The 24,211-nt window shown below is 43.1% G+C and overlaps 1 protein-coding gene and 1 long non-coding RNA gene across 5 annotated transcripts in view; one reads left to right on the forward strand and one right to left on the reverse strand.

Annotated features, from left to right (window-relative positions):
* LOC114020504 overlaps positions 1 to 19,318 on the forward strand; it is a 92,923-nt gene extending 73,605 nt beyond the window's left edge. The window contains exons 3-4 of the long non-coding RNA XR_005223984.2: positions 5,217 to 5,375; positions 17,837 to 19,318. This is a non-coding gene — a long non-coding RNA (uncharacterized LOC114020504). The remainder of the gene's footprint in view (positions 1 to 5,216; positions 5,376 to 17,836) is intronic.
* The window catches only part of TMEM108 (transmembrane protein 108), a 327,045-nt gene that overhangs the window by 13,694 nt on the left and 289,140 nt on the right, over positions 1 to 24,211 (reverse strand). For 3 of the 4 annotated variants that reach the window (XM_007064309.3, XM_043540806.1, XM_037890287.2), the window contains one exon: positions 4,637 to 5,740. In XM_007064309.3, the coding sequence (XP_007064371.2) occupies positions 4,637 to 5,740 (1,104 nt within the window). Of the gene's footprint in view, positions 1 to 4,636; positions 5,741 to 15,511; positions 16,023 to 24,211 lie in introns of those variants that run through there. The other variant, XM_027826752.3, reaches the window with a different exon arrangement.

Consider the following 24,211-nt stretch of genomic DNA (forward strand, 5'->3'; position numbering starts at 1 on the left):
CTCATCAGTTACCTGGGGAAAAGTGCTGCTCCTGCAGGTTGATAGGAGTAGTAGTAGAGATTATAAGTGTCATGCTCTTCTAGAAAAATGTGTGCATTCGCTTTGTGAAAGCATCCTCAAGAGTCAATTGATTTGAGAGGTCTTATTCTAGAAAGCTTCATTTATGGGCAAATGAGGTTCTGTAGCTGGGGACCACCTGAAGTAGAGGGAATGATACTTTACACACAGTGTGATAACAGAAAGCCTTTGGAACGTGCTGGAAAGTTCTCATATTTTGTTTTGGCTAAATCTGCAGGCCTACTGATGGAACACACTTCTCCTCACTGAGGTGGGAGCTGGGTTAATTTGACTCCTGCCTCTCTCTCTCCTCTCTTTCTGTTGTGCAAAGGCACCAATTTCCTCCCCACACCTGTTTCTCCTTCCCTTTCTTTAGGGAGTTGGGAATGCCAAGTGCTGGCAGGCCCTACCTGTATCTCAGCGGATAGGGAGACTCGTACTCCCTGGCAGACTTCTCAGCATGTAACTGTTGGGTCAGTGCCAGTTTCTACACCTCTGTTCAGCCCTCCCAATTCATGCTTCCTTCACCCTGCTGGTTCCCCATCAGAGCTGGGAACTGGTAGCTGAAGAACACCCTTAACAAAAGTCCTGCCTCTCAGAGTCAATCTTCCTTCCCCTTACTCACTGCTCAGTCCTGCCTTAGGCACCTAAGGTGTTGAACACCTTAGAATGGGCCAGTGGCCTAAGAATTTAAGATTCGATAGACTTGACTTGGAGCTGAGTCAAAACACACTATATTTTCCCACCCCCTATCACCCAAAAAGGGAGATGGACTGCATTCAGTTTATTTTGCACACTGCATATAGCTGTGAGACCTTTTCATTGCAACACCACCCCTTGAAGATACCCATAGCAAATCTGTTAGTTGTAGGTCATTTTTTTTTACTATACTATAACATGTTCCTTAACATCAAATTCTGAAGTTCATCTTTTCTCAAAATTAGGAACAACCACTACTTTTCATCTATAGTCACCTCTGCCTGGAGATTGGAATGAAGGACTTTATATATTTGTTTGCAAACACCTTGTTTCCTGAAGATGGCAGCAATGTCTTTACTATGCAATACACCCAGCTTCATCAGGTGGTTTTGTAGCAGAGCTACAGTACCAACTGTTCATTTCCACTGTGTCTGAGGATACATATGAGCATGTGAGAGGTTCAGAAGACAACGCTTCCTCAGTTGTGAAATGGAAAGGCCTGTTGTAGCTCCCTGGTGCCATCAGGGAAAATGTTCTTTTCATTTTAATATGACAAGCAAAATAACTCACAAGGGCAGTCGTACACATTGTGAATGGTGTACTGTTGCTTGAGAGACTTCCTTAGAAATACAATGGTAGCAGATCAGTGTGTAGAGTTAGCACTAATGAGCTATGCATTACTATTATGTTCATTTCACATCACTCATATAGTGAGATTTGAGTCCCAGGCCTGCTGCTTGGCTGAGTGTTCAGTGCTGAAGCTAAAGTAACATTTGCATCCAGCAGGTAAAAAGAGATTGTGGTGCTTTTGTGTGCGGAGGTAGTTAAATCTTTAAGGCAATGAAAAGAAAGCAAAGGAACTCTGCACCTTTGACCAAAGAAAAGTATGTGAGAGCTGCAATGTGGAGAATCACTTCTGCCACTATACCTAGATAATGCCTGATCCTTCAGAACATTTAAAAATGAATTTACTGCCACAGTGACAATGCTGGGGACTAATTATCCATGCAGCAGGTACAGCTTGAGCAAGTTTCCTCACATCATCCCACCAACATGCCTCGACCCTGACTTGGAGAGATGGTTTTTCATGCCCATTACAGCCACTGACCTTCTGTTGAGGCTGAAAAAAAGCAGAGCAGGTGCTGCAGTGGATTTGGCAGGAGTACATCTCTCTGCTAGAAAATTATGTGAAAGGTGGCCACCAAATGTTAAAAGTTCTCTGGGTAAAATGTTTCAAAAGCAACTTCGACCTGGTCTACATGCAGTTTGTACCAGTATAATTGCAAGGTAGGGAACGCGTTGGGTTTTTTTGTTGTTGTTGTTTTTTTTAACTGGTACAACTCATAGTGTAGATGCAGTTATAGGTGTATAAAGGTGCATTATACTGATACAGTTTATTCCCTTTCCCTTATGGGAATAAGCTGTGCCACTCTAAGCACATGTACGTTAATATAACTGCATCCACCCTGAGGGGGGTTGTAGCACTTTAATTATATTGGTGTAGTTAAAACAGCACAACTTTTTGTATGTAGATTTAAGCCCAGATCCTCCAAGGTGTTTAGGTGCCTAACTCCCACTGAAATCAATGGGAGTTGGCACCTAAACACCTTGGAGGATCTGAGCCTTAGGAGCCTAAGTCATGAAAAGTCAATGGGACTTAGGCTCTTTAGTCATTATCTGCATTTGAGAATGTTGCCCTCTCACTACTGCTGTAGGCCGAATTCAAAACAATATATGACTTGTTGAAATCACAGCTTGCAATATAAGAGATGTAAAAATGTAGTGTGATTGAGCACATGATATTACAGTATCTGTTACAGTAAAGTAGTTTAAGAAACTAATTGATAATGAGAAGTCCTTCAGAAAGACTCTTGAGATGCTGCTTGCTGTTAGCACTCAGACAGATGCTTTATCCAGGGCTTTAACATACTTTTCTTTCTGATCTCTAGTTCAAGACCAGTCCTTAGAAATATTTTCTGGTCCTGACAGAATTTCTACCGGTCCCCATACGTGTTTCTAGCTTTAGCAGGTCATGATATATTGGCCCTTAAAAAAAAAAATCACATTTTTTATTATACTTGCTTCTCTCTTTCTCACTCACATACATACACACTTACTTCAATTCCAACATTATTTTCACAATCAGCCAGAATTACGCCCTATCTCCACTACCATTTTAACCAAATTTGTAATTAGTAACAAAATTGGGTCTAAATATAGCTTGTATATAACATAACAGGGTTAATGCTCAGGAGCCATGGTTGCTAACAGTTGTTTCATCCACGCTGGCAAATGTTTATGTTCCTGTAACTGTTTGACACACTTCTATTTGCATTGTCGATGGACCCACTTAACTGTGCTTGTGTGATCAGTTTGGTGGAACTTCCATCTCAGCTCTGAATATTGTCTCAGATTGCTTGTGTCACCCCGTGTGTGTGCTGTCAGGGCACTATCTCCTGCTGAAGTACTATTTGTAGATTCCACGGCCAGAAGGGACCACTGAGATCATTTACTGCAGCCTGCACCCCGTTGGTTCTCAAAATATGTTCTCGCACCCCTTATCAAAAATCGTTGAAGTAGGTCAGTTACTTAAACCTAGATATATTTTTTGTTTGTATATTACAGTAATTGTTAAAAAATGTATAATGTTAATAAATACATAGGTTTGATGAAACAAAGTAGTTGTACTTACGTGCCTGTGCTTAATTTGTTTTCAATGATTTACCTTCTAAAAAAATTTGGTGTGTCTCGCACCCCCAGAAAGGGCATCTTGTACCCCAGGTTAAGAACCACTGATCTAGTCTGATTTCCCATATAACACAGACCATAGAACTGCCCACAAAATAATTCCTAGAGCATATATCTTAGAAAAACATCCAATCTTGATTTAAAAATTGCCAGTGATAGAGAATTCACCAAGACCCTGGGTAAGTTCTTTGAGTGGTTAATTACTATGGAATAACATTTTAGACTTTCCCAGAATGCACTGATACGAATAGTTACATAGTGGACAGACAAGTGTGGTTGACATAGTTTAGCGTTGTGAAAAAGCTTCTGGGTAGACATAGTTCAAACATTTTTGTTATATAACTGGGTCAGATTAGAAGGTCACAAATTGGTTATGGAAACATGGTTTGGACTTGTAGTGTATAGAGGGCTTTAGAAATTAATACTATGTATTGTTTGAAAGCTAAGATTTCAAACTCTTTGTTCTCTAGACATCATCAGATAAAACTATGTCAGAATTAAAATGGAGAAAGAAAGCAAGATGTTAATCAGAATAATGTGATTTTAAAGTCCAATGGCTCACAAACTGACTGTGAATAAAATATAAGTAAGAATAAAATAAATAAAAATAAAAGTAAAATACTTTAATATCTTCTGGAACACTAGCTTTTCAATGGTATAATCTTTAAAGCTATCACTGGTCCTTCAGTCCAGCAGTACTCTGAAGTACTGCTCCAGGGCTGAATATAAGATTTTGGACCTGCATAATTTTTTATCCCTGATTTAGACATTTTTGAAGTAAGCCTGCTTTCCTTCCTATAATGTCCAGACTTTATGTGAATGAGTTGGCGAATTATGATATCCTCTATTGAATGGCCCCCAGAGAGGATAACTGACTTGCTTATTAATCCCAGCAAAGGGAGTTTGCCTTTAGCTCAAGTGTTTCGCCTGCATTTTGGAGCTGAGACCAGTGTTCTAGTCTTGGCTACTTAAATCAGAGAATGTGTTATTTATCTGAACATTGCTTGTCATCTGTTTCATATGAATGTGTTACACCGCCAGTGCTAAGCTCCCCAGCCAATACTTGTCCCATCAGGCTTGCACACATTTTGTATCTCAAGGAAGGAAAAAAGAAAAGAAGTAATTAACTCACAACATGAAGATATAGGTACACTGATAGCCAGAATGATCCAGGCAATGTCCACCTTGGTGAGACAAATGGTTGCTCTGTGCTGGGGTTTATCCCCCTCAGTGACATGGGAAATATTCCCGGGCATGCCAGGCTTCCAGGTTCCAGCAGGCACCAGTCTGTTTAGAAAGTTTCCCGTTGCTGTGGAGCCAGCTGTTGAAATGGAGCCAGCCAACCTTGTGGTGGGTGCTGTGGAGAGAGCCTGGTTGGATAAAGTAGCATTATTCACCATGGTGTGCTGCGTCATGGAGGTTCCTTTAGGGTTTCCCATTGTAGGTGATGAAATGTTGACATCAAAGCTGGTCTGAACTGAATGACCTGCTGCTGTTGCAGTTCCAGGGCTGGCAAACAAAGGTACATTTGTACCTGGACTCAAGGTTACCCAAGAGTTATTTTTGCTCAGGATATCCCATATATCATAGTGTGTGGATTTAAAAGGCACCGACACTGTTTTGGGATCAGTCGATGGGCCAGCTGTTGGGGGGGTAAGACCTGCTCTCTGCATAACTAGCCATGTTCCATTTACCCGCTCTGCTTTTTTAAGGCCTTCCAAGGTGTTGCTGTGAAGAGAAGAGCTTGAGTCTGTCGTCGTTGCTGGCCTGGTACTATTGGGATCATTGGAGGCTGCAATCTGGGGCTGAAATGGATGGTTAGTGAATGGGCGCCTCAAAGTAGGAAAGGGAGAGTGCAGTGCTGTCTTTAGGTAAGGCTCTGTAGATTCTGTGAAGCTGCCTTTGAAAATCTGAAATATTTTCCCCTTTGGGCGAGTCTGTCCTGAATACAAAGCACTCTGGTTGTATAAATGATATGTTTCCATTTTGCTAGCGTGATGGCTGCTGGTTGCTTGCTTCTGGTCAATGGTAGGGGCAGGTATCTCCACTGGGCGAGTTGAATGACTAGTTGTGGGAACGGGTCCTGTCGTGCGATGGCCTTTGTGTCGAGGTGTTATCCCCATGGCTGTGATAGTGGTAGTGTCTGTCAGGAGGCCCCGAGACGATGATACACTCGGAGGCAGTATCTGAACAGCAAACACCAGCTCTTCTGTCAGTGCCAAGATCAGTAGAACACCTTGAGGAAAGGACACAGAAAGGTATTGAAATGAAAACCACAGAGGTACAGACTAAAATCCTTATTATTGTGTGTTCATGCTTTCCTTCTTCAAGCTTTCATGGTATTTTATAAGTTAGTTCACTATAATTTGTCAGGCATGCATACATTAGGTAAAGAGATTGCAGTGAGAGCCTTAGGAAGACACCAAAGCATTAAGTTATAGTGCAGCAGAAAAGTTCACGACTAACTGTAATCTTCACCTCCTTCTCTAAGAAATCAAGAAGGAAGGGACAAGGGAAAGAGAGCCTAAAGGAGCTCTGAAAGCCCTAGTTCTTATTGGGGGAGGATTCTTCCAGTGTGGGAACTCAGGAAGGCAGCTGTAAGGTTGCGTTCTGACCCTAGCATAAGGGCCAGGCCAGACGCAGAGCTGGGAGTAGGAGGAGGGGTGTGTCCTGGGCAGGGCTGGAACGTGTAGATTCCAGGCAGTGCTGCCACTCAGAGTCGCCTGCAGAAGGTGCTGTACTTGGGCTACTCTAGCCCCTGGAGCAGCCCAGGATCTGGAGGTGCAAAAATGGTTTAAAGCCACCTTAGTTTCCCACCCGCTGGGCTTCAAGATCTGTGGTGGGCTCCTGGCATGTAGTAGAAGGGGGAATAGGCATCACACATAGCCCCTAACATGTGGTGGAGGGGTGGGAGGAGTCCCTGAAATAGATAGGAATGGGAAGGTGGCACATAGGGAGCTGGTGGGGAGTGATCTGAGGAGCCCCCGGTGTGTCCAATGTGCTCGGCCAGTAGAAGCTTTAGAGTGTACCCCTAGGGGGTTGCAATTAAAACAACATATTTTCAATTTTATTTGTGCCCAGGAGCACCCCCTTCCAGATAGCTTCCCACTTTGTTGTGAGCCTGCTGTGGTTTTTAGCCTCCTTGTTCTTTGGCTAAGATTGTTAAGCATCAGTAGTGATTTACGGTGTCTCTGTTTTTGAGTGCCAAACTGGAGATGCCTTAAAGAGATCTGATTTTTTGAGCAGGTGGATGGCTCAGCACTTTCTGAAACTCAGATCTCTTTAACGTGTCTAAAGTTGGGCACAGAGAAATTGAGACACCCAAAATCACTGGTCACTTTTGAAAATTTTGCCTTTTATCTACAGTGTCTGAGAAGTGCAAAACCCTCAAACACTCTAACATGGGCAAATTCAAAAGACCACAGTTTTGAAACTACAGTATTATTAGGCTTCCAATTTTGACCCAATACAGTCAACCTCTGTTTTAACTTTTATATGGATGTTTGAATTATCATTTCCTGTGCTTGTACATGTTGTGGAATTTGGGGTTCTCTGTAGGCTTTTGCCCTTCCCACCGCCCAGGAAGTGACTCTTAGCTCATGAAAAGTAACACCGGCAATGTGAATTCTTGTGTTTATCTCTAATCCAGATAACAGTAACAGTAGAAGCCCTTACCCTGTTCTGCTGATGTACCTTTATGTCACTACAACTTGCAGGAAGCACACTGATGCCATGTCTTCATTTACTGAAATTGTCAACTACCTTGTGGATGCCTGCCCACTAGAAATGCACTGAGAAAACCAATTCATTTTTAAGAGGCCATTGGCCACCACTAGATGGCAGTACTAAACTGGTTGGCATTAGAACCAGTGATCCTGAGAGGAAAGGCTCCATAGCCTATAACCAACCCACTGAGCCAAGTGTTTTGAACTTCTTGGACACCAAATTAATCCATTTTAATCCTTGCAATTTTAAGCCTTCCAGCCAGCAGTGTGGGACACACACACAACCTTCTATGAGAGCACTATTAAAAGCCATTTTGATGTTAATTCACTTGGGAGTAATTTCTCACCACTGAAAAGTGAAACCTCTGTAGAATGGGGCTCCTGAGCATCAAGGAAGATGCTGCATTATAACTTCCACTGGGGTCCCTGGACACTGCTGGGATTAGTTATTTTGATTTTATACAAATGCCATACTAAAGGATGCCCATCCCGAGCCCTTGAAAAGAAAGGACTTAGTAGATATAAAGTAAAAAACCCCTAAAACAAACAAACAAAAAAAACCCCAACCACCAAAGTAGTAGCACTTTTTCCTCCTGCCCTACCACATGCTAGTTGATCACAAGCCACGTAACCCATACAGCTTAGAACTGCCTCATTGTAGTTTCCCCACCCTAAACTGCCTTATCCCTCCACTCATGCTCACTCAGTATGTGTTGCTGCCTATACAGGAGGTCAACAAATTGACTTTAAAATACAGTGTATAAGACTGTAATACAAATAACTAGGGCTGTCGATTAATCACAGGTAACTCACGCGATTAATTCAAAAAAATTAATCGCGATTAATCGCCATTTTAATTGCACTGTTAAACAATAGAATACCGATTGAAATTGATTAAATATTTTGGATGTTTTTCTACATTTTCAAATACATTGATTTCAATTACAACACAGAATACAAAGTGTACAGTGCTCACTTTATATTATTTTTATTACAAATATTTGCACTGTAAAACTGATACAAGGAATAGTATTTCAGTTCACCTCATACAAGTACCGTAGTGCAATCTCTTTATCATGAAAGAGCAACTTACAAATGTAGATTTTTTTGTTACATAACTGCAGTCAAAAACAAAACAATGTAAAACTTTAGAGCCTACATGTCCACTCAGTCCTACTTCTTGTGCAGCCAGTGGCTAAGAGAAACAGTGGGAGATATTTATGGGAGATAATGCTGCCCGCTTCTTATTTACAATGTCACCTGAAAATGAGAACAGACGTTTGCATGGCACTTTTGAAGCTGGCATTGCAAGGTATTACGTGCCAGATATGCTCAATGTTTGTACGCTCCTTCATGGCTTTGGCCACCATTCTAGAGGACATGCTTCCATGCTGATGACGCTCGTTAAAAAAATGTGTTAGTTAAATTTGTGACTGAACTCCTTGGGGGAGAATTGTATGTCTCCTACTCTATTCCACCCGCATTCTGCCATATATTTCATGTTATAGCAGTCTCGGATGATGACCCAGCATGTTGTTCTAAGAACACTTTCACTGCAGATTTGACAAAATGCATAGACCCCAATGTGAAATTTCTAAAGATAGCTATAGCACTTGATCCAAGGTTTAAGAATCTGATGTGCCTTCCAAAATCTGAGAGGGACGAGGTGTAGAGCATGCTTTCAGAAGTCTTAAAAGAGCAACACTCTGATGCAGAAACTACAGAGCCCAAATCAACCTTCTGTTGGTGGTATCTGACTCAGATGATGTAAATGTAAACAAACTTGTTTGTCTGAGTGATTGGCTGCACAAGAAGTAAGACTGAGTGGACTTGTAGGCTCTAAAGTTTTATATTGTTTTGTTTTTGAATGCAGGTTTTTTGTATATAATTCTACATTTGTAAGTTCAACTTTCATGATAAAGAGATTGCACTACAGTACTTAGTATTTTTCAATTCATCCAATACATTTCTTTTTTTACAGTACAAATATTTAATCAAAAATAAATATAAAATGAGCACTCTACACTTTGTATTCTGTGTTGCAATTGAAATCAATGTATTTGAAAATGTGGAAACATCCCATAATATTTAAATAAATGGTATTCTATTGTTGTTTAACAGAGCGATCAATTTTTTTTAATTGCGCGATTAATGGCGATACATTTTTTTAATGGCTTCACAGCCCTACAAATAACTCAGCACCTTCTAGTGACTGACGCAGATGTTAGCGAATGCTTTTCGCTTCTGAAATAAAATAAATAAACAAACTTCACAGATAAGCCCCAACCTGGTATCTTGCTCTCCACCCCTAACCAGAAAGGAAGACACTTGATCGAAGTGAAAAAATATACTATTGTGGAACAATGAGATGCTTCAAACAGACAGGAATACCAATGGAGCACCACTCAGTGAAATGCAGGGAAATTTTTCTGACCGCACATACTGTGAGGTCAAGGTCAAGGCAGATAGTTCAGTGATCAAATGGCTAATATTTCATGCCAAGACAAGTAGCTGCAGGGGAACAATTTAAAAGGGAAGAATGAAGATTTGTTTTGGATTCTGGAGATAATGTTTCAGAAAAGTTCTGGGGTACTGCTCTAAACGCATAAGGTGAAGTGTGTTATGATAGAACTCCTGTTAATTTTGGAAGTTGCATGAATAACAACCTCCAGCCACACTCTTGACTGTACATTGGATTTTCCTTAATTTCTAACAAAGGACATAGTTGCCATTTTCTAACAAAGGACATAGTTGCCAGCCATGCTGCACACAAAGCAGCAGAGCTAGAACCTCTGGTCTTCCTCTCCAAAAACACATACCTCTATCATTTAAGTTAATTATGAATCAATGTTGCCAGACATTAGGATTTATAACCTTTGTAGCCCAGTCAGAGGAAGTAACAGGACTGACACTTCATTTTTCAAGGACATTTTTTTTTTCAATACAAAACAGAACCAAAAATCAAAACCTTTGGCTTTCAAAAATTGTCAATTACCAAAAATAATTTTTGAAAACTACTTCACACCGAAAGCTTTATATGGTTGAAAACCAGAAAAAATATTTTGGTTTAAAAGCCATTTTTCATTGAAAAAATATTTCAACCAGCTCTAACTACATTATGGACCCACCTCCTCCTCATTTAAACAGAGCTCCAGCAGCTGGAGTTCCAGTTCAGCACTTGGGCAACAGTCAGTCTGGGTTGATTCCATGTCCACAAAACACAGAACTCTATAATTGCCATCTAACCCATAGCTCCTCTGCTCCACCAGCAGAAACTGCCCATTGAACTAAAGGCGAACCTCTGAAGATCCTAGCTTCTATCCCTGATGCTTACATGTACAGTTCAGATATTAACCATGGCATATGTCGGTATGCACACATACTGTAGTTAAGGACAGGTTTCCCCTTTTTTTGGATATGGACTCCAGCTGCTCAAGGCACAGCTTCATCTATCTGGGGGAGTATACAGCGTACTGCCCAGTGCGTATATGTACCACTGCCCCCTAGCGATAGAATGCCAAAACTGTATTAGAGCTCCAGCCAGCAGAGGGCAATGTAATCAGACACTAAGAAGACAGAAGTCTAAATACTGCAAGAGCCAGAGAGTCCTCGTGCCTAGGAGACCTGTGTTCTATTTCTGGCTCTGCCACTGTCCACGCCCCAGTTGTAAAACGGGGATAATGATACTTACACATTGAGATCTAAAGTACCGCGTAAGAGCTAGTATACCGCTACAGGAGGCTCGCCGTTAGCTTGAGAGGCAGACGCTGAAAATGTTGGTGCTGAAAGCTCTGCATGGGCACAAGGTCTGATGCCACGTGTCTCCAGTTTAAACGGGGACTCGTGTCTGTACCATGGACCTTTTAAAATGGGATTCAGAAAATATGATAGGCTTCAACAATGATCAGCCCCATCCTTGTGAGAGTCCATACACTAATGCTACAGATAGGGGTATGCTGCAACTGGGAGCGTGCCTCCCAGCCCAGGTAGATGGACACGTGCACACTTGCTCTGCTCAAACTAGTGCACTAGAAAGAGCGTGGAATGTGAATTGGCTTGGGCTAGCTACCAGAGTATAAGCTTGGCCTACTCCCTGGGTCCATACTCAGGTGGCTAGCCCATGCCACAAGGTCCACACTGCTAGCGCAAATGCACGAGCTCAAGCAGAGCTAGAATGTGTCTGTCTAGCTGGGCTGCGGGGGCATGCTTCCAGCTGCAATGTAGACATATCCTTAGTGTCCTCTCCTATTTGCCATACCACAGACCTGAACTCCACAGTTTCTGTACATCAGAGGTCCCCAGTTTATGGGGCGCGTGCAGAGGAAGATTCAGAGGGGGTGCAGCTGGGGCCCAGGCCAGCTCTGTTCCTGGCCCTGTCCCCTCACTGTGCCAGGGGTCCCAGCCGCAAGCCCCATACCCAGGGCTCTGCTCTTAGCTGCGACTGCCAGCTCAAGGCTCCGCTCTTGGCCGTGGCCTGGAGCCCAGGCTGCCAGCCTCAGCTCTGCCCCCGCACCCAGCTGTGGCCCCAGCCTCAGCTTCCCTTACCCCTGTCCGTGTCCCCCTGCTCCCAGAGCCACAGCCCCACTCCTGGCTTGGGCGAGGTGGCACAAACAGGGGTAAGTGGGGGCATGAGGTAAAAAGCTTGGGGACCACTGCTGTACATACTATGCACTTGTCCTCGATAAAACAATGGTTCATCTCAACAATGAACACAAATGCATCTACACACACTGCTAAAATATCAAGACAGAGCTTTGAGTGTGAACATTTGACACCAAAACTAGACTGTAGTATCCCGTGCAGAAATGAAAGATATTATTTATAAACTGTGACAAAAGAAAGCAGTCAACAGAACTGCAGCATGGAGGTGAGGTACATTTCATTTTTGAGAGGGGAGATTTTTGAAAGCACAAAAGGCAGTCCCACACTGAATTCCCATTGATTTTCACAAGGTGTAAGTCAGGGCAGAATTTGTCCCTATAGCTTTTAGATGCTCAGACAGAAGGTTAGCAAAATATAGCTTAATGAGGACTCACTCTGGATTTTAGCAGATATTCATGAATAAGTGGGAAAATCTGTTCTCTTTCCTGACAGTCCATCTCTTTTCTACGTAAAGTCACTTTAAAAAAAACACTGAGGCAATTTACAAGGCATCCAATATTTTTAGATGTGGGATTATATAATTTTAAAATAAGGAACGGTGAGTTGGAAGAATGTGATGTTGCCTAACATGACAACTGAGGAGAGTCCTGACAAATCTGAAAAACAATTACTTGAAGGCACAAGATTTTTTTTTAATCTACGTATTGAATATGGTGTTATGTTGAAAGATGCTGGAGCATTTAGGCCCTGGTCTGATAAAGATTTAAGCACATGTATTTCTAAGGCCCATTGACTTCAATAGGCCTCCTCATGGGTGTAAAAAGTAAGTGTGTGCATACAGGTGCCTCCCATATCCAGCAGACTGGGGAATTCATTTCCTAGGATTTATGGGGTTGGAAAGCCATGGAAACTCAAAACTAATTCCTGTTTTCTTTTTGCATTCTTCATGCTCAGAAATGGCCAAAAGATTTTATTTGTGTCATACATCAAGTGTGAGCTTTGGAGCCTAATTCAATAGCTCTGTTAAAAACCCTTCAATCCTAACAAGAATGTTGATGGACCTCGTATGTTGGCAGTGGGAACAACATCACTCTGTTCTTGCATAATACTTTGAGCACTGTCCAAGTACTGTACGTTAAGTCCAAAATGAATTCACTCAAGTATGAAAAATAGTGCAGTAAAAGGATGATATATGCAGATGAAACCAATAAGAGTCTTTACCAGGATACAGTGGACCAAATCTTGATAAATCTTCAAATACAGAGGGCCAAATCTAGGCTTACTCTGAAACTGCTCCCTTCCATGGAAAAACTCACAGGAAGAGCTAAGGGATATGTTTATGTGGAAGAAAATGATGAAATTCCTCTAGAGCAAGGGTCTTTGCCTGGGGCTCATGATGCCAACAGGTGTCAAGAGGTTGTGATCACCCTGTTCTTCCCACATTACTAAAGGAGAGAGGTCCAGGCTTTGAGAACCACTGCTCTGGAGTTTCTTCTGAATACTTTCATTGAGGGGAAGGAATAGCCTGCCTTCTCCCCATCAGAAGAAGCTGGGGGTTCAGTCCCCAGAACTTATAGCTCTTTGGGTATCTAATCTGCTGGGTCTTGAGCCTCAGTTCTGCTGCTCTCTCCTGGCTCTGTTGGCACAGGTCTGGTGAAGCCATGCTGACACGGTTCCTGAGCTGTCCACTGCCCCTGCTCCCCCTCTTAAGAGGGTTCCATTGCATGGAGGGGTGGGGTCTGCTCAGGAATTAACACAGCCAGAGGTTGCACTAGATACTTTACTAACAGTAACTGGTAAATAGTTTTAACTTCTTCAAAAGTAAAGAATAGCTTATTAGCCTTACACGAGAGTCTGTGCATGTTACTGGAGTCAGCTCAGATGTTAGGTAGAATCTTTAAACAACAGCATCTTATGCAACATGTGGTCTGAAGTCAGTAGAAAGACTCCCACTGACTTCAGTGGGCTTTGGACCAAGCCATAATTGCATAAGATATAGTGGAAAGTTTTGAGCCCCATATTAACATCTTTCATGGTGAATGATTATCCACAAAGAGTTCAGTCTGGCATTTGGAAGCAAAGATTCCTATTCTGGCCCTCCCCACCGTAGACCCAGCAGCAGAATAAACAGCGCCTCATTGAGCTGTGCTTGAAAAACATCTTTGCTGTGGGAAGTCAGGAACAGCTTTGTATTTACACCTACTGCTGGATCTGTTATCTCAGATTGCCTTGGGCAAAGGAAGCAAAAGGAACAGTTCTACAAGGGGAATGTACAGATCCCAATTAGACTACAAAAGCATATCTTGGATGCATGTATACCTGGGCAGAGTACAGTGTGCTTGAACCTTATTGTGCCTCTAACATTCTTGAATTACTAAATGGTAAAGACAGCACTTGATAAAAACTGTTCAAAACAACTGAAATAACACATTTTTGTAGTGAAAACCTTCTGCATTATCCTGTTCTTTTGTCATGTGCATCTCAGCTCACAACAACAAAAGTAGAAACAGTGACTTTTAAAATATGGAAACTGTATAACCTGCTCTATTCTATAACTTTTGTTCACGTAATTTTTTGGTATGTTTTATTGTTTACATGCTGCATGAATGCTTCAAATAAATGATAGGATTTCCATGTAAACAATGACAGGTTTCAGAGTAGCAGCCGTGTTAGTCTGTATTCGCAAAAAGAAAAGGAGGACTTGTGGCACCTTAGAGACTAAGCAATTTATTTGAGCATAAGCTTTCGTGAACTACAGCTCGCATTCAGCTGTAGCTCACGAAAGCTTATGCTCAAATAAATTGGTTAGTCTCTAAGGTGCCACAAGTCCTCCTGTTCTTCATGTAAACAATGTAGAGTAACATTTGTACAAGCAAAGGGTTGAGCAATTTCAGTTACCATGAGCGATGGAGGAACTGACCAAAAAATAGGCTACTTCCACATAAGCTGTTTTTCTTCACACCATCTTACATCGAGTCCGAGAATGGCATGCAATAGTTCTCAAACGTGCCATTACACGTTCTTTTCTATTTTTTCTTCAAGGTATTGGTCAGAGGAGAAGGGGAATGCAGTTAATATTTTATGGATTACACTACAAATTCAACCCTACTTTTGTATGCAAGGTCTGATTAAAATCTATGACACAGAAAGTGAAACACCAGGAATAACAAAGGAGTGCAATTAATCTAACAGCAATAACATAAAATAGCCTGAGCAGAAGTTTTGGAAATCACATAGAGAAACTAAGAGCAACCAGAAGACATTGACACAGTATGAGAATATAAGAGTCTGCCATAGAGTTTGCACAAAGCAACTATGCCCAGCCCTTTAACAATTTAAATTATTATAAAAGCAACCATCACTGCTGGTAAGGGTCATTTCCATCAAAGGCTTCAAGTGAGTCTGTCCATAAGCAAAAATTAATTTTAGATTTTCAAGTGATATAACACCAGGTATTACAAATAAAATAATATCTTCTCATTCATTTTCATGCTGCACACAAAGGCAGATAGATACTATGGTAATAGGTGCTTTAAAAATGCTATAGATGCCCATTCATTTAAATACATGCAGACTTCTGACCCTTGTGAAAATGATCATTGACAATCTAATAGCACAATAATTACTGAGGAGAAAAATAAATGACGACTTTTATCTGATTGTATTAGGGAATCACTTACCTGAAAATATCATTTGGACTTGTCAGCAGACATCCTCACCTGCTCACGCCATGCAGACTTGGAAGCTTCATATTTCAACGTAAAAAATAAAAGATGCTACCATCTCCTAATTAATGAGGTAGTTCCACTGAGGAGAGTTTGCTGCTAATGTTGGAATTCCTTTGGAGGAATGAAGACAGACACAGACTAGGGAGGCGTGTCTTCCAGAGATGTAAAATAAAGGGCTTGTGCTCCTTTATGAAATACCATTGCAAACGCCAAGCAAGCTTATTAGTTATTGAACCATTTGCTTTCTCAGCAAGCAGACTGAATGGCTGGCTGGTATTCCAGCTTGCTTTTCTATCAAGTCCAGATACAGTCTGTCTGGCACAATTCTATTCAAATGCTACAGAGGATCACTGTCTGTTCTAGTTTGCTGGGAACAAAACAGCAACAAGCTCCACGGCTGCACGTCCTTGTGAGACTGCCTAATATTCTGTTTCAAGGCAGAATGCTCCTGCTCTGATATATCATTTAGCTTTTAGCATGCAGATGGGTTTTACAAACCTAGCTCCCGATTCTATACCTGTAAGAATAGTTATACCTTCATTTGATTATTTATAGGACTATTAAAATTCTTGTCAGAGAAAAATCTGTAAAATGAAATACTGACCCTATTCTCTTCCTTTCTTTGGAGTCAAAACACCTCATAGATTTTATTATTCTCTTTGGTGATAACTTTATGATTTATGTTTTATCACTTTGATTTTTTTTAAATATTGAAAACACAGATCAACCTCCTGATTCTTAATGCCAGCTTGGTAATATTCTTTTGTTTGTGTTACACGAGCAGTAAGGATGGGTGAATGGGAGAATACATTGGTCAAGCAGCACAAATATTGGCCTAGTTCAATACGCTAAGTGTTCCCCAAAAGGAATAGGGAAAATAATTGGCTTTCAGACAGTATGCACCAAGACGGGTCTCAGTGTTAGAGGAGCACTGCAACCTGACATGAGAGAATCCCAGCCAGTCTATGTCTGGATATAGCGTCTCAGGCATTCCTCACTTACTGTGGGTGCTGGAATGGCCCAAGCAATTTGCTACCCTCAGTCTCCTTAGAAAATTCATTCTTGTTGTTTTGGGAGAGGAGTGGGGAGGAGAGGTGGTGATGGGAGATGAGGACCGGGTTTGGAACAGTAAGCACCAAGTCCAAGTGGTGTCTGTTCAGGGAGTAAACTGAAGCTAGCCACGTCTGTGCTAGACTGTGGGCTAGGCTAGGCTATGTGCCCCAGTAGCTTGAGGCAAACCTGGTCTGTTGTGATTGGTTGGACCTTGGATACCAGGTCCGACATGGTCCGGAACCGGGCCTCCGGAAGGAAGGCTCTCGCTTGAGTCGAATTGAGCAGTGCCCCAATAAACTCTATTCTCTGAACTGGCATAAGGGTCATACGCTGGAGGGGAGGGATAGGATACAGAAGGACCTAGACAAATTGGAGGATTGGGCCAAAAGAAATCTGATGAGGTTCAATAAGGATAAGTGCAGGGTCCTGCACTTAGGATGGAAGAATCCAATGCACCGCTACAGACTAGGGACCGAATGGCTAGGCAGCAGTTCTGCGGAAAAGGACCTAGGGGTGACAGTGGACGAGAAGCTGGATATGAGTCAGCAGTGTGCCCTTGTTGCCAAGAAGGCCAATGGCATTTTGGGATGTATAAGTAGGGGCATAGCGAGCAGATCGAGGGACGTGATCGTTCCCCTCTATTCGACACTGGTGAGGCCTCATCTGGAGTACTGTGTCCAGTTTTGGGCCCCACACTACAAGAAGGATGTGGATAAATTGGAAAGAGTCCAGCGAAGGGCAACAAAAATGATTAGGGGTCTAGAGCACATGACTTATGAGGAGAGGCTGAGGGAGCTGGGATTGTTTAGTCTGCAGAAGAGAAGAATGAGGGGGGATTTGATAGCTGCTTTCAACTACCTGAAAGGGGGTTCCAAAGAGGATGGCTCTAGACTGTTCTCAATGGTAGCAGATGACAGAACGAGGAGTAATGGTCTCAAGTTGCAATGGGGGAGGTTTAGATTGGATATTAGGAAAAACTTTTTCACTAAGAGGGTGGTGAAACACTGGAATGCGTTACCTAGGGAGGTGGTAGAATCTCCTTCCTTAGAGGTTTTTAAGGTCAGGCTTGACAAAGCCCTGGCTGGGATGATTTAACTGGGACTTGGTCCTGCTTTGAGCAGGGGGTTGGACTAGATGACCTTCTGGGGTCCCTTCCAACCCTGATATTCTATGATTCTATGATTCTATGATTCTATGATTCAACTTTTGCTCGTTTATCATTAGGCCCAGCGCTCGGAAGGTGGCTTGGACCAAGTTGATGCTGCTCTTTACCTGAGCCTCTGAACGACCCTTAATCAGCCAGTCAGTGAGGTACATGTATCCCTGAACACCTTGCTTTCTGAGGAAGGCAGCTACCACTGCCAGGCATTTTGTGAAAACCCGGGGGGCTGCGGACAGGCCAAAGGGAAGAGTGGTAAACTGGAAATGATCTGTGGCCACTGAAGATAGAAATGTGAAAGTAAGCATCATTCTAGTCGAGGGCGGTCAGCATACAAGTCCCCTGGAGCCAGGGAGGGGATGATGGAGGCCAGGGAGACCATACGAAACCTCAGTTTCTTGAGATATCTGTTGAGTTGAAAGAGGCCCAATATGGGACAAAGGCCCCCTTTGGCCTTTGTGCTTAGGAAATAACCAGAGTAAAACCCCTTCCCTCTCAAGTTTTGATGTAAGTTCTCCTTGGCCCCCGTCTGTAGGAGTGTCTGCACCACTGTTCCCTCTAAGCTGTGCGTGTGTGCGCATGCACACAGATCCTAAACCCCGTGCACATGGCGAAATACCGCGCACACAAACATTTGCACAGAAGCACAAAAATTTGCACAGAAGAAATTTTTTGCACACACAGCCTGTCAAAAATTAGAGGGAACATTGGTCTGCACCTCCTAGGTAAGGAGTTGCTTGTGAGAAGGGTCCCTGAAGAGGGACAGGGATGGGGTGTGGTAAGGAGGGGTGGATGAAAACCGCAGGGTATAACCAATCGCCACCGTATTTAGCACCCAGGAGTCCAGTGTTATGCAGAACCACGCCAGGCTGAAGTGGGACAGTCAGCCCAAAAATAAAGGGGAGGCAGGATCTGAAGTGGGAACTGATACAGCGCCCTTGGGTGCACTTTCAAAAGCCTGCGTGGTCTCAGCTGAGTACCTGTGTGACCCTGGCTGGGAGGTTGAGGTGAATGGAAATGGTTGACAGCACTTGTAACCTCTCTCTTTTCTCTTATGGGGTCCTGTCTCAGAGGCGGAGCCAAGAAGCATGGCGACTGTTGAAGCCTGAAGTGCTTCCTCAAAGCGGACGGAGCAAGAGGCCCAGGGACCTGAGGGTAGCCCTTGAGTCCTTCAGGCCATGTAGTCTCGCGTCCGTCTGCTCTGAAAATAGTGAGGAGCCTTCGAAAGGGAGGTACTGGATAGACTGCTGGATCTCCTGAGCAAGTCCCGATGACTGCAGCCGGGAGCATCATCTCATGGTGACAATGGAGGCCATTGTCCTGGCCGCCATGTCTGCTGCATCCAGTGCCCCCGGAGAGAGGCTCTGGCAACATTCTTTCCTTTTTCTAAGATGGCTGAAAATTCCTGCCATAAGTCTTAAGACATGGTGTCCTTAAATTTGGACACAGAGTCCCACAAATTGTAGTCGTATCTCCATAGTAAGGCTTGCTGGTTTGAGATACATAGTTGTAGGCCGCCTGTCAAATAAACTTTCCTCCCAAACAGATCAAGTTTCTTTGCATCCTTCTGTTTGCGGGTAGTGCTCAGCTGGCCCTGTCTGTCCCTTTCGTTAGCCACCAATATGACGAGGGACTCAGGAGGGGGGTGAGAGTAAGATACTCATACCCACTGACTGGCACATGATATTTCTTCTGTGCTATCTCCTGCTCAAGGACGACAAAGCTGGCAGCTGACCTAATGGGGTCGGCATGACCGGTAGTGACAACAAGTCTCTGGCTGCTGCAAAGATCTCCGGGGTTGAAAGCACTGCAATTCCGCAGGTGCCGCGATGACTTCCTGCCGTCAGCGGAGGGTCCCCCAATAGACTCTATGGTGCTACCATGGGACCTGGGGTGGAGGAGTGCCCGAAGTGGGTCGCGCTCCACTGCCTTCCCCTTGCTTGCCTTTCTTTGGCACTGGCGAGTGCCCTCTATCAGTGTGCTTCTTTTTGTGCTTCTTCCTCAGCCCAGGGGTGGAGAACAGTGCCGGAGGAGTACTTTGCACCAAGTTCCAAGGCTGGTCTAAGAGCAGCTTCCTTTAGGATAGCTTTAAGTCTGATTGCTCTGTTCTCCTTTGTGCGAGGTTCAAAGTTCCAACAAATTTGGCAGAGGTCTTTCATGTGAGATTCTCCCAGACAACTGGAGTGTGGGTCACTCACGAGCATAAGCTTGCCACAAGAGGCACAAGGTTTGAAAAGAGGGTGCTAACTATCTACATTAAAAGTGCATCCTGTCATGTTTTACAGTCATGCCAGGAATACCAACAGGGATGCACTGAAACAAAAATAACTTCGGGAGGACATTCATCTTCAGCGAGGCTAGCCTACCTAGCTGAGAAATTTCATATTTGTTCCATTCCCCCATGTATTTTATTATTTTATTTTAAAGATTGCTTTACCCATTTAAATGTATATAGCTGACAACAGTTTGTTTTGACCCTTTTGGGAATATTAATTTCTAAAATTTCACATTTATTATAGTTTATTTTGAAGCCGGATACCTGCCCAAATTCCAAATCAACTGGTCTATAATTTTCAGCATGTTTTGCTGCCCTTTAACGAGGGGTGGTTTCTCATATTTATTGCAAATGGCTCCATTGCCAAAGCAAACAGAGGATAAGGGGAAGGCTTGTCTTGTACCCCTAGACAAATTAAAAGGAAGTGATTGATGATCATTAACCAAAGCAGACAATCAAAGATGAGTAAGGCTACGTTTTAGTCACGGGTATTTTTAGTAAAAGTCATGGACAGGTCACGGGCTGTGAAGTTTTGTTTATTGCCTGTGACCTGTCCATGACTTTTACTATACACTCCTCACTAAAACTTGGTCCGGGGAGCCACAGATGCTCTGGGAGGGGCGGTCTGGGGGTGCTGCAAGTGCTGAGGGGGGCTGGCCCGGGACCCCCGCTGGTGCTGGTGGGGAGGATGGATGGGTGGCGGTGCATGGCCTGGGACCCATGCTGGGAGGGGGAGGCAACAGCACCTGACCCGGGATCCCACTGATGCTGGGAGGGGGCAGGCAGCAGTGTGCAGCCCAGGACCCCTGCTGGTACGGGGGCGGGGGAGAGGGGAGGGTTGGCGAGGCTGGCTAGGGGAGGGGCGGCCAGGGGGGCTCTGCACACTGCTTCCGCCACAGGTGCTGGTTCTGCAGCTCCCACTGGCCAGGAACTTCAGCCAATGGGAGCTGCGGGGGTGGGGGACGCCTGCAGGCACAGGCAGCAAGCGGAGCCCCCTGGCTCCTCCACCTCTAGGAGCTGCAGGGACATGCCAGTGGGAGCCGGGGAGCCACCCCCCACAGGTAAGTGCTGCCCTGCACCCCAACTCTCTGCCCCAACCCTGAGCCCTGTCCCACACACCCAAACTACTGCCTTTGCTGACCCAGGCAGCCCCTGAGCCAGCACCAGCCACTGCAGAAGTCAAGGAGGTCTGTGACTTTCTGTGACCTCCATGACAGACATGCAGCCTTAAAGAGGAGTATACAGGGCCAATATGCCTGTAGAAACCTGATTTCCAAAAGCCAACTTTACCAAAATCTGTCAGGTGCTCCCACTGCGGCCAGGTGAAGGCTTTTTCAGCATCCAAAGAAAGAAGAACACAGGAAGAATTGCTAGAATTAACATGACAGATGAAGTTTAGAGTTCTTCTGATACCAGAGAGTCTGCCAGCAATGAACCCAGATGGGTCAGGGTGAACATAATTGGGCAAGTTGACAGTCTGTTTGCTAGCACCTTGGCATAAATTTTAGCATCCACATCAAAGAAATAGGTCTGTCTGTAATAGTATCCAAAAAGAAACAGAACAAGCAAAACTATTTCAAGAATATTTTTGAAAGAAATCTGAATTTGCAAGATGTTTTTTGGTCTGAATGCTACCACTTCACACATTGCTTGCCCATCCCTAATTTTGTAATCCATGTCCCTCCCTCTCCAGCCCTTACTTGGCAGTGCTCTTGTTGGCAGGATGCTGTTGCCAAGGGAGACAGACTGGATGTGCAGCTGGCTTTTCTTTAATCTGTACTTACTGCTGCAGATACTATTGATGTGACTGTACAACCTTTGGCTACTAAGACCTACAGTCAATGTCATATGACTTTATGAAGAACTTTGACAATTGCATAAATAGCCATACTGCATGTTGGAAAGCTAAAATGGGACCTTGTCAAAGAAGGGATTTACTTGGTGTCACAAATGCTGGCTCAGTCAAGGGTATTAATTTCATTTATAGCAATAAGAAGGGGACAAAAGGATTTAAAACTATTTTAAGGAGTCTCCTCCAAAATAAAAGCCTAACACAGTGCCTACACATATTTGGATGAGATAACTCTCAAGCAGCAGAGAAAGGAACTCTTTAGAGTGTTACATCAAGGGGACACATAAAGGAGTAATGGATGAAACCCGGAAAAGGTAAAAATTAGACTATTTCTAATGATGAGAGCTATCAGACTGTGAAATAGTCTCTAGTCGGAAGCAGTGGAAATCTCATTTCTTGAGACATTTCAAAACCAGACTTTACAAAGCATTAGAAAACACACTATAGAAAGAACAATATTTCATTGGCTTGAGGTGAAAACTAGATGACATATGAAATCTTTTTCAGATCTAACTTCTGCAGGACGTACTCAGAATTTCCATTGATATTACTGGGAGTTTGGGCTCAACACGGATTGTAAAATCAAGCACAATGATATTAATGCTTGGCTAGTTTGCACAGCATGAAAGCCATATCTTGTATAGTTAATTTACCTTGACTTATGTCATATAGAAAGTGGTTCCTTTATGGACTGTTACTTCAGTCTCAATATGGTGTCTCTCTCTCTCTCTCTTTTTTTTTTTTTTTTTACAACCAGCAATGATTTTTTTGTTTATTTGCCAGTAATATTTCTCTCTCCAGCTTTGTTTGAAACCCATGAACTAAACATGACAGGAACAAATCTCCAGGAAGATGCCTGCTTTCATTAGATTTATAAAGACGGGTTTGCACATAAGGAGAGGACTCTACCTGATGGGGTCCTGAAGTGGAGGTTAGGGAAAAGGAGTTCTAGCAAGAAATTCCTCAAAGAGGAAGCAATTTGAAGTATTGAAACTTGAATGCTATCTATCTTTGTTACTTCTGAGCCCCCTATGACCTTGGCATTTATATTCACGTAGTGTGACATCTTGGGGAGAATGGAGCTCTCTCATGAAAGTTCTGGAGAAATATCCTCTCTCTATAAAGATGCTTCCAAACACGGTCTGAAAGATGTGGTGCCACCCCAAGGCAGAATGTTTAAGGTAGGCATTTTGTTACCCATTAATCCTTCTACTAGTAAGATTGGTGTCATTTTTTCCATACCATTCCTGGAAAGTCAGGGGCAGGTGCTATAGAAACACCAGTTCCTTAGTTAGATGTTATACTAGGATTAAACACACACACACAGACTGAGCTTCCACTGGCCTTTCATGTGTCTCAGTCATTTCATCCCTTTCATAGGCAGCAATTTGGGAAATTCACTACCCTAGAATTCAAAGACCATGAAGGTCAGCGAATCTAATGCTGCAGCTGGAGTTAGAGAGGAACTGGACAGTTTTGTGACCAGTAATAACATTTGTAGATCAAATCTCATGCTTCACAACAAAAGCTAATCTCTGCCGAGATAAAGACAGTTTTTCACCCCATTAAGGGAATTGCATAAGTGGCTAGCTACTGATATATGAATTTTTGCCTTCCTTTGAAGTTAGATATTGAACTAGAAGGAATGATGGTCTGATCTAGTATGGTAAATCCTATGTTCTTATAAGTGAGGTCACAGCTATACCTCAGCTGGACACAACACACAATTTCTGTTAATGAGGGAAGGACCTGGCACCTTGTACTTAATTCAGCACTGATATGATTTATTGCTTGATTAACTCAATTCAGTAGTCAATGATATAGAAGACAGTGTACAGGTACTTCATATACTGCCTGATCCAGTGATACAGTTTATCATATCAGTAATTCATGTCTCCATTTGAGTGTGAATGGCATTACATACTGACTGCAATGTATTGAATTCCATATTGGGGCGTTAGTTTTATGTGCACATTTGCATTTCCTTCCAATTTAACAAGTAGTGTCTGCGTGGTGTTTCTGAATGTTATTTTGAATATTCTCAGGCCTCAGTTTCCCCCTCACACTGTAGAAGCACCTGGTGCATACAGAATACCATTTACATGCACTGACTGCTATGGAAATGGTTTCCCCAAAGCAGAACTGACTAAAAATAGTTCCAAGGAAAAGTTTTGTAAATTGTTTCCTATCTAGTTTGTGGTATCTACCTAGAAACATGTAGCTACAGAGAACTGATACATGCATAGATGCAGCAAAGCACTTAAACACAATGCATAACTTTAAGCCTGAAAGTAGTCCTTTTGACAGCCTGTT

Source organism: Chelonia mydas, chromosome 2 (genome assembly GCF_015237465.2).
Source record: "Chelonia mydas isolate rCheMyd1 chromosome 2, rCheMyd1.pri.v2, whole genome shotgun sequence".
Classification (NCBI taxonomy): Eukaryota; Metazoa; Chordata; order Testudines; family Cheloniidae; genus Chelonia; species Chelonia mydas.